Genomic DNA, 10953 nt, shown 5'->3' on the forward strand with positions numbered 1-10953 from the left:
TTATTTATACTGTTTAAAGTTATAGGGACAGTGCACATTAATAGACATTTCTATAAATGTGCCAGTTTAGCCATCTTGGCTAATTTTATACGTTGTATACATTTCATTTAAACTCAAAACGAGTTGGATAATGTCAAGTGGGCATTACATTACATTACATTACATTACATTACTGGCATTGGTGGTGACAGTGGGGACAGTCCCTCCCTTCCCTCGCTTCCGGATTGGAACTCGATAAAGGTGAAACCAGACCAGCATTATTTTACAGAATATAATTTAAACGCCTCCGAAGGACACACAACACGACACCTAGCTCAGTGGATCTGTTTAATCCAGCGGTCCTTGCCAACAGATGGCAGAAGTTTGCAATACCGGCGAAACTGTCTACCAAAGAAGAAGTAACTGTAACTTCCGTGACTACACTGTTATCGGTCCGTGTTTGGCAGTGGCAGGAAGCGAACCTATCCTCGAAAGCTAAGCGATGATGTCTTCAAAATAAAAGCGCAAAATGGCAGGATATTTAGGAAAAACAGCAAATATATTTGCATTTAACTAAATATGTATCCTTAAATATACTCTTTATTTTCACATTGGTATTTTGTATTACTAAAAAAAAAGTTGCGATACATGTTTTTGTCAATAAGGATTTTATTTTGAAAGGCATGCCAGGAAGTGTCATCTTCCACTCAGAAACGACGAATGACAGTAAATCTGAGATAGACGTGGAGTTTAGTCAGCCAGGCAGTTTATCTAATAGCAATAACGACGCGTTAATGATAGCTGGTATGGATTATCGTTGGGAGTTATGGACGTATCTTTCTCTTACAGCGGAACCGCGACACTATTCTGGATGTCTTTTGTTCTGAAATGATGATGTGACATGTTTTTACCCTAGAGCACACAACCAAAGCTAGTGTATCGATCGTCTGAAGGGGTAACGTTACTTTAGAGACGTGATTTGATCTGTCAGAAACTGAACCACCAGAATGCCTGCAAACATGTCACCGGTTCCCGTCCTGCCGCTTGTGATCAACGGCTTCATGTCTGCACTCGGCTGCCTGGCCACAATGAAACTCATCCCTGCTTTTAAAGACCATTTCATCTCTGCCAGACTGTACGGAATGGACATGAACAAAATATCCAAAAAGGAAGTGTGAGTCCCCTTCCTCATGTCTGATTCAGCATCGTCCAGTTGGGATAAGAGAGGGGGCAGAGATGTCAAGTTTGGCAGGAGATGAAGGACAAATCAATATGAAAGACTAGGCTAGATTAACCAATGACTGTGGTTGTCTGTTCCTGCCCTAATTCTCTGTTTTTGTTTCCTTCCTGGTCTGTAGTCCAGAGTCCCAGGGAGTCATCAGTGGGACAGTGTTCCTCATCATCCTCTTCTGCTTCATCCCAGTGCCTTTCCTCAGCTGCTTCGTAGGAGATCAGTGTGCAGGCTTCCCACATGATGAGGTGGGTCGAAGGCTGTCTGGTGGAGCTGCCTATTCCTCCTTATACTCTGTCAACCCAACTGTGATCTCTCGGTGTTGTTTTTGCTCAGTTTGTGCAGCTGATCGGCGCCCTGTTGGCCATCTGCTGCATGATCTTCCTGGGCTTCGCGGACGACGTGCTGAACTTGCGGTGGAGACACAAGCTGCTGCTCCCCACCATGGCCTCTCTGCCTCTGCTCATGGTCTACTTCACCAACTTCGGCAACACGGTCATCGTGGTGCCCAAGCCGTTCAGAGCCCTGCTGGGACTGCACTTGGATATGGGTGAGTTGCGCGGTGGTTCGCCGCATCGAAAATGACTAGAGTAGAAAAAGGAATCGGCATAGAAAATGGAGAATGAGCCGCTTCTGTCTTCTGGGAGGAGGATTAGGCAATATGGTGCTTAGGACATGGACATTCTGCGGACACATAGTGTTTATCACATCTATTATCTGAGTACTGTGGGCTTGATCCATGCACTTGTCACTGTTCTACTGTACATTCATGTTCAGTCATTCTGGATAAGAGCGTCATCAGATAAATTCCTGAAGTGTAAATGTTCTTCTTCTGCAGGTATTCTCTACTACGTCTACATGGGGATGCTGGCTGTATTCTGCACTAATGCCATCAACATCCTAGCAGGCATCAACGGCATCGAGTCAGGTCAAGCCCTGTTCATCTCCGGCTCCATCATCCTCTTCAACCTGCTGGAGCTGAGCGGTGTGTGGTCCTTTCCTTTCTCATCAGCAGCTACAGATCAAAGTATCCATTTAGCTAGTGTTGAGTCTTAAAGTCTTATTTCTTCTTAAAACAAGTGGAAAAAATCTGCCAGTCGCTTGACATAATTTCACTTGTTTCCAATGCAAATCAACTTGTTTAAAGATTTGTCTTGAATGAAGTGTCATGTTCTTGATACTAGTGGAGAGATTTGCCTCATTCTGCCTTGTTTCAAGACGTTTACTCTTGTTTCTGGAAAATTCATGAAACTGCTTTGGAAACAAGGAGGGAATTATCTCACGCCGTCAGCAGAATTTGTTACTTCTTTTAAGAAAAATGAGATTTAAGGCTGAATATGAGACTAGTTAACTTGTTAAGATGGACATTTCTTTTTTACAGTGTATCTCTTTTTCGAAACTCAAAGATTGCTTATAACACACAATATTCTTATCTTATTTACCAGGAGACTACCGTGATGACCACGTCTTCTCCCTCTACTTCATGATACCCTTCTTCTTCACCACGTTAGCACTTTTTTACCACAATTGGTAAGTTACAGAAGGCATTTTCACAAAAAATATTCTCCACATTTGAAAGAGGGATATTTTTTTGCATTTCTGCTATTATATCCGGTCAACATACACCCTATTTTGACACAGGTACCCCTCATCTGTGTTTGTGGGAGACACTTTCTGCTACTTTGCTGGGATGACCTTTGCTGTAGTCGGCATCCTGGGACACTTCAGCAAAACAATGCTGCTCTTCTTCATTCCTCAGGTGGTCAACTTCATCTACTCCCTGCCTCAGCTCTTCCATGTAATCCCCTGTCCCAGACACCGGCTGCCCAGGTAACATGCTGCTGACGGACTCTAACTTCTTCTCTCATACCTTTTAATTACTTCAATTTTACTGAATATGCGTTTTCTCATTGTGTGTCTATTTCTTTTCTGTCTCCCAATATGACTGGTGACTGAAGACTGAATCCAGATACAGGCAAACTGGGAATGAGCTACTCTAAATTCAAAAGGAAGGACCTTTCTAAATTAGGACACCTCATTCTGACGGTAAAGCAATTGCAGTTGCGTTGCTTAACATAGAATTTTTGTATTATTTATTTATTTTTGTAAATTTCTTTTGAATGCCCCAAAAGCAAATTTTAGACATGACTCAGTCTAAGTCAGACGTTTTCCTATTTCAGTCAGGTACTCAGTTTAAATAATATGTAGAATTAGAAGACAGTGGCGCAACATTTTTTAGTTTTGATAGTATTTAGATCCATTTTTGTTTGCCCTGTGCACATCTCATATACACATATCTCACACAGTACAGCCACAATGCACTAAAAACCTGCCATACCCATACAAGGAGTACCTTGCATCCTCCATACAATACATAAAAGCAGATTTCAACAAGTGGGTAAGAACAGCCAGACACACATAGCATGCAAAAACAGCCAGACACACATAGCATGCAAAAACAGCCAGACACACATAGCATGCAAAAACAGCCAGACACACATAGCATGCAAAAACAGCCAGACACACATAGCATGCAGTAAAACCTTCTTATAACAGTACCGCAGTAGTTTGCACCACAGATCCGGTGAGTTTCTAACCCAAGTGCATGTGTTGGGGATTGGTCAAACAGGGTAAACACACAGCTGAGGCAGACCGATGGCAGGCAGCAACTCTTGACTGAACAAAGCTGTGCTGATTGGTTGATAACAATAACGTCTTTGATCCTCAACAGGTGGCGGAGTTACTGAAGCTGCTAGAGGTGCGAAGGGGCCAGGAGGGAGACGATGAGTTTATCGAGTGCAACAACATGACCATAATTAATCTGGTGCTGAAATTACTAGGGCCCATCCATGAGAGGAATCTCACCGTCATCATGCTTATCATACAGGTATAACAACAGCACATATCCAGTATATAAAAGCATCACTGGTCAGTGGGTCATATATGAATGTTTGAATGGCTGTTCGTCTCTGTGTCTGTCAGGTAATGGGCAGTGCAGTGGCTTTTGGAATCCGCTATCATCTGGTGCGTCTCTTCTACGACGTCTAGACAAGATCTGCAGGACAGCGGAGAGAAGACGGAGAATATGAAGATGTTGTTATGGAGTTATTTTACCGGTTTATGGTTCATCTGCCTTTTGATAGATTCCAATACCTCACCGTTACTTTTCTGCCTCAGACTTTACCTACAGGAAAGACTCAGTGGAAGGTTCAAAGCGATATTTCACTTTGGCAGAACATTTTCACCTTTAAGCATGCACACCTTACCCTAAAGATCTGCTGTCACCATCGGTTTGTTTTCCCTCAACTCTGAATATCAGTCATTACAAATAGGAAAAATGATTTATAGAAAGGTAGGACCTTGGACACAAAATAATGTATCTGGGGCTACTTTACCTTGTTTGTCCACATTGAAAGTATATTTTTATACTAGGTTTTTTTATGAGGAAAGCGAATAAATGGGGTGGCTTTATGTCTCCAGAGCAGCCAACAGCACCGACTGACTGTTCCTGAATTGTTATCAAGGGGCTCTAAAAAGATGAAAATGTTCTCATAGTGATTCATTGCTTGAACGCTGCTCTCCCAAGGCAAAATAAATGGCATGGGGAAAAATGTACGCACTCACATTTCATTTTACTGGACCATCAATCCATGCAACATTTGGGAAATGTATATTTTTCTTTGCCTCTGGATGAACAATTGAGCACATAACGGTCATCGTGTCACTGAGAGAAGCAGTAAAAAAAGGAAGGAAGCCATTCTCAATCTGAAGGCCATCACCGGGGATGAAGTAGAGACAGGTAAAGTCAAAATATTAGAGAATAACTGAGATTAAGGTCTGGGGTCTTCTAAAAGTTACTTCAATTCTAAGGAAGGTGGAGGGAAACCTGAGAACAATATGGTATTTAGAGAGAACTGATTGTTTTTACTTTTCTTGGTATTGTTGGGTTCATAGGGGTATTTTTATGAAAACGAGTTACTTGTGACTGAAAATTAATATGTAAGGGTTTTTTTTTGCTCAAAAATTCAACAAGCATCAATGTGAAGTCAATTTGTTTTGACACTGGATTATTATGCTTTTTGTAGAAATGTAACAAGTGAGACACAATGTGTTTACTGTTGAAGGCTCAAGTTGAGAAATAAAAGTGCAGAATGAAAACACAACGTTGTGCCGTCGATTATTTGAAATGTTACTTGATTTAAAGCTGACCACAATTTTACAAGAAAGTTTGAGGCGAATAATAATAGGCAAAGCGAATAGATATTACGTCCGGAACTATTGGATTGTTCTTCGTTTCTGAGGAGGCATTTCAGCGGTACACAGCCCGCGCATACATGTCTGATACAAGGGTTCTTGTGATTGGCTAAACCAGTCCCGATGTTTACATCAGTTCAAAACAGTGAGTATTTGCATATAAGCTCCTTTATTCAAGTAATAATGTGATACTTGGCCGTTGTTTCTTCTGTCAAAACTTAGTAACTTCCCACGAATCATGTTGCCGAGGCTCGGTTAGGACTGCTGGGTGTTTTGGGTCACACTCACTGCCTGACACCAAGCTGTGGCCAACGTTAGCTGGCACCTGGCATGTGGCAGGCGGTGATGGTCAAACCCGGGAAACCGCTCGTTTTTAGCTTCACCTCGAGTATCTCAGAGTGTAACACCGCCCTCAGCCGAGCCCCGACTCACGGAGATGCCACCGAACAAACGGATACAGAAGAAAACGCCACTTGAACTGGAGTGTGAGTGGGGGTCCTGCCAGGAGGCGTTCAGTCGGATGGAGAACTTCTGCAAGCACGCCGAGGGTCACCTTAACGCCTTGAACATGGCGGAAGAGGACGAAGACGAAACGTTAGGTGAGGAGAAAGGAAGTGTCACTCACAATACAACTCACAGTGTTTGCCTGTAGTTCCGGATAAGGCTTTCTAGCTGAGGACTAGTTAGGCTTGCACCATTAGTGTCACCCCAAAGTTAGACACCTACTAATGCAAACTCCTTGCTGTTATGCCCAGGAGAGCACAACTGCCTGTGGAGAGACTGTGGTTTCTGCTCAGTGGAGGGTCCCGACGAGCTGCGACGCCATCTGTTGTTCCACTGCTATCACACCAAGCTGAAGCAGTGGGGTCAGCAGGTGCTTAATGCCCAGCCCAGCATCGGCAGCTGCTCCATCGGCTACCAGAACCGCAACATCATCCCTGAAATCCCGGACAACTTCACCTGCCTTTGGGAGGAGTGTGAGGTAAGCCTGGGGTCACTGCTACTGGTGGTGGGGCAAGAAAAGTCAAGAGCAGTAACTCACACATGGGCATCAGTTGGGTATGCAAGGTGTGGCACTCACCACACTTGAGCCAATGCAAGTCTAAGTTAGTCGTTTTTATCATTATAATGGAGAGCAAAGAATTCACCATAAATTTGTTTGGAAGCAATATTGGAAAAAAAACACATTTGGGAAGCATTCAGGAGTGCTACACCTTAGGGTTTAGTGAATTGACGTCCCTGCTCACACAGTTGAGCCGAATCAAGGAATTTCTGACCTTTAAAGAATCATTTGTACTCTTGAGTATTGAGTATGATTGCAGTAGACTTTAATTATTTCATGATTCACTTCTGAAAATTGTAGCAATATAATTCTTCCCTCTGTGTGTGTTTGTGTTTACAGCAACCCCCCTATGAAAACCCAGAGTGGTTCTACCGCCATGTGGAGATGCACAGCCTGTGTGTAGATGTTCCAGCTGGAGACAGTGAATGCTTAATACGCTGTGGGTGGAAAGGTAAGTCACTTCAGCATGATCACTTTCAAGATTATTGTTAAGAAATATCATGGGGTAGCTGAACATCAGCACAATTGATTTGCTGTCACGGAAGTTTAAAAGGCCAAGAAAGTTTTATATGTAATCTTGAGACTTGGGATTGGTGAGTCCTTGTTCTGTACCCGTCCTCCAGATTGCGAAGCCACCGTTAAAGGGCGTCCTAAGCTGCGGGAGCACCTGCGTAGCCACACCCAGGAGAAGGTGGTGGCATGTCCAGGGTGCGGGGGGATGTACGCCAACAACACCAAGTTCTTTGACCATATCAAACGACAGAGCGCCATGGAAGGTGAAGCTGCACAATACTGGCAGGGACATAATGGCAATGTTTGCAACTTATTTCGGTTCAGTTGTTAACATCGAATAATCCTCACTTTTGTGTGTGTGTGTGTGTGTGTGTGTGTGTGTGTGTGTGCATGTGCTGCAGGTCAGAGGTTCCAGTGTTCTCACTGTTCCAAACGTTTTGCGACAGAAAGACTACTGAGAGACCACATGAGGACCCACGGTCAGTCCCTTCATCATGCTGTCAGTATTACAGCTGCTGTTGTCACAGGGTTTGCTCTGGCCTTGAAAATCCTTTGAAAATGAATGGATGGCCTTCAAAGTACTTATTATTATTATTATTATTATTATTATTTATTAAGTTATCTCTCAGCTCTGTGAATGTCTCTCCATCCGAGGATCAACACCTCACATCCTGAAATATCCCTGTAATGGATATTTGCATTGATATAGCAGCAGTTTTAAAATGAAACACCACTATTTGTCAATGTGACATGATCATGAGTAAAAACATTTTGACCAGTGTCATGTCTGACCCTAAAACATGCCCATTTGGAGTCCTTGAATTTCACCAAACAAGACCTTGAAAGTCATTGAAAAGTCATTGAATTTGATGTCAAGTGAGCGTGGGAACCCTGTTGACAACAAGCAGCTCTACAGTATTTAACTTTCCTCCTAAAGATGATTTAATATCATGATCGGTTTGTCTGTTTCTTTGCTGATAGTGAACCACTACAAATGCCCGCTGTGTGACATGACCTGTACATCACCCTCATCGCTGCGCAACCACATTAAGTTCCGCCACAGTAACGAGAAGCCATACAGCTGCGAGTACTGCGAGTACAGGTAGAACATCCTCCGAAGCTGCAGCCAATGGAAATCTGTCATTAAGCTAATAAAGGCAACACAGGCTTGCATTGATGCTTTCTTAACACTCCACTCTGTGTGTTTTTTTTTAATGCTCGTAGCTGTAAGAATCTGATCGACTTGCGTAAACACCTGGACACCCACAGCAGTGAGCCGGCGTACCGCTGTGACTTTCCTGGCTGTGACTTCAGCTCTCGCACCCTCCGCACCATGAAGATTCACCACAAAAGAGAACATGAGGTGAGAGAGGGGGAGTCTTTTAAAATGATTTGTCACTTGCGCTCGGATAGGGAGTTTAACGTTATTTATGGATCCTAACCTGTGTTCCCAGCGACTGAATGGCTCCCCAGTCATACATCAACCTTAAGACAACTGACAACACACTTAGACAATAGTCTTTTTAATGCAACCGTCACTTCTTAATGCACCGGCCACTTTACCCTATCATTGTACCAGATCCCTATTATACCTCTAAGGTATAACTTTTGGGGTCTTTAAGTCTTGCATCCATAGATGTATGGGCTATTTTATTTATGGGGCAAGGTGGGAGTGGGTCATGTGTATTTTTGTCATGTATTTTATCATGTGTCTTTTATGTTACGCTGTTGAGGTCCTTGTTGTTAATGTTGTTCTGTTACGAGCACACTGAGACAAATTCCTAACAACTAGGTTGGTGTGGCAATAAAGTATTGAATCTTGAATCTTCTCTCTGATTGTGTAATCAGGGGGATTTTGTGGCGCGCTACAAGTGCCACGTGTGTGATCAGTGCTTCACCAGGGGCAACAACCTGACCGTCCACCTGCGGAAAAAGCACCAGTTCAAATGGCCCTCTGGACACCCCAGGTTCAGGTAGGCCTCACATTAGTGCAGATCACAAATTCCAGTCATGCTGAATCTGGAGTATGTGGGACGCTCCAATCGACACCGGTCTTCTCTGTTCCTGTATCTCCCCGTCAGGTATAAGGAGCACGAGGACGGCTTCATGCGGCTGCAGCTGATTCGCTACGAGAGCGTGGAGCTGACGGAGCAGCTGATGAGGGAAAGGCACGACAGACAGGGGGAGGAGGACGAGGACAGCGGCCAGACCGAGGGCCTGGGGCTGGGAGAAGAAGCGGCGGCGGAGGCGGCGGTGCCTTCGGAGATGCAGGTGGAGCTGCGAGGCGTGCTGCTGGAGGAGCAGAGGACTGAGCAGCAGGCGGCCGGCGCTGCGGAGGCGGAGCAGGAAGAGGGCATGTTCTACGTTCTCACCGGAGGCTTGGCACAGGCAGGGGAGGACGCCGTCATGCTGCAGCTCCAGGACACCGCGAAGCAGCTGGGAATGCAGGTGGTTTGACGGCCACAGCAGCCCGACACACACACACACACACACACACACACACACACACACTATACTCGACAGGACATTCTGTCATTACTCGGCTACGCTCTCTTGGACTTTTTGAGCCTTTCATGACGGCTGGCAGTGAGACTGGAATTTTTTTTTTTTTTCTAAGTTAATTTTAACTTAAACTAAGGATGTAGCTCAGGATTCAAAAAGAAAGTGAGGCACTTAGGGAGAAAATGATAAATTTGAGTGTCTGATAAAGAACTGATGACGGTGATGACCAATCTTGATTGTAAGCCTATATTAGGTGATAAATCTGTTTTTATTTATTTTGTTTGCTAATGCAGAGCCTGTGGATTTAATGTTTACCAAGACTTTTAAATGATTTTCTATTCATTTATTGTATATCTTACTATAACATCCCAGATATTGGGTTGGTGAGGTTGCACTGCACAGAGGATATTCATTCTCTTTGAGATGGGGAGGCTGACTGAAGGCTGGCCCAAATGTTTGCCCAATTCAAATTCTCGTCCCCTCTTGGAGAAAGTTGAGAAATACGTCAGTCACATCCATGAGGGCTCAGTTGATGAGTGAGCATTGGGATTCAGCCAACTTGGTTAAATCCAACATAGAGGGCCTACCTCATTTGCTTGGGGAATGTGTATTTTATGATGCCTAATCTACAACTTGAATACATTTTTTGTGACATAAATTTTTTTGCAAAATTCACATTTGAAATTGTCTTCTTTGTATCGGTTACACAGTAAGAACATGCACTGTGCCACTTAATTTTCATTGCTTGGTAAGTTGCAACAACACATTAATTTGTGACATATTTTTCTGACTTACACATTATGTCTCGTCAGTCTATGGAGATGCATTTGTTCCTTTGAATTCCAGTGATGTCACAACCCTCTGTCCAAGTTTGTATGCTTTACTGCAAGTTACACTATGCCATATGATTTACAAGTCACTATAGTTATATTATCTTATAGTTATATCTGCTTATAGTTTTTATTGTCATTTTTATAGTCTTGGCACAATGTATCTGTGTATAAGCAGGTTCTAGTGTCTTGCATAATAATATTCATAGAAAACTATGGAGGCACGCTTACTCCACCCATTTCTAGTCTATTTTTAACACAAACCATTCAGAGGAATAAGCTTAATTTCAAGTGGCACTATTCCATATGCTTTACAACTCACTACATTAATACCGGTCTCCATCCAAAGTAGCATTATGGCACCCCCTGCTGATAATTATTACTCTACTACTGCCTTTTTCACATAGGGATTGAGTTGGGGTGGACTGGAAATATATTGACTGATCTTTTGACACAGGGACTGATATTAGGTGACAGTATAACAATCAGCTTAATGTAGTAATGTGGAAAAAAAAAACATTACTAAACATTTTTTTCTCCCCATATTAGCAAAACACATGTCTGGGATTGCACTATGACAG

At 43.3% G+C, this 10953-nt stretch overlaps 2 protein-coding genes across 2 annotated transcripts; both read left to right on the forward strand.

Moving 5' to 3' along the window:
* The first annotated feature begins 703 nt into the window (after positions 1-703).
* On the forward strand, positions 704-5354 carry dpagt1 (dolichyl-phosphate (UDP-N-acetylglucosamine) N-acetylglucosaminephosphotransferase 1 (GlcNAc-1-P transferase)). The gene is made up of 9 exons (XM_071901475.2): positions 704-1153; positions 1338-1458; positions 1547-1760; positions 2049-2195; positions 2656-2740; positions 2852-3040; positions 3169-3256; positions 3942-4097; positions 4193-5354. The coding sequence occupies exons 1-9, from the start codon at positions 987-989 to the stop codon at positions 4256-4258; spliced, it is 1233 nt and encodes a 410-aa protein (XP_071757576.1). The 5' UTR covers positions 704-986; the 3' UTR covers positions 4259-5354.
* Positions 5355-5664: 310 nt separating this feature from the next.
* hinfp (histone H4 transcription factor) lies at positions 5665-10217 on the forward strand. Its single transcript, XM_078286670.1, has 9 exons — positions 5665-6063; positions 6220-6446; positions 6867-6978; positions 7151-7303; positions 7442-7519; positions 8022-8142; positions 8265-8403; positions 8889-9013; positions 9122-10217. Exons 1-9 carry the CDS (start codon positions 5901-5903, stop codon positions 9495-9497), a joined length of 1494 nt encoding a protein of 497 aa, XP_078142796.1. The 5' UTR covers positions 5665-5900; the 3' UTR covers positions 9498-10217.
* The last annotated feature ends 736 nt before the right edge of the window (positions 10218-10953 follow it).

The sequence above is a fragment of the Centroberyx gerrardi genome, chromosome 11 (assembly GCF_048128805.1).
Source record: "Centroberyx gerrardi isolate f3 chromosome 11, fCenGer3.hap1.cur.20231027, whole genome shotgun sequence".
Lineage (NCBI taxonomy): Eukaryota > Metazoa > Chordata > Actinopteri > Beryciformes > Berycidae > Centroberyx > Centroberyx gerrardi.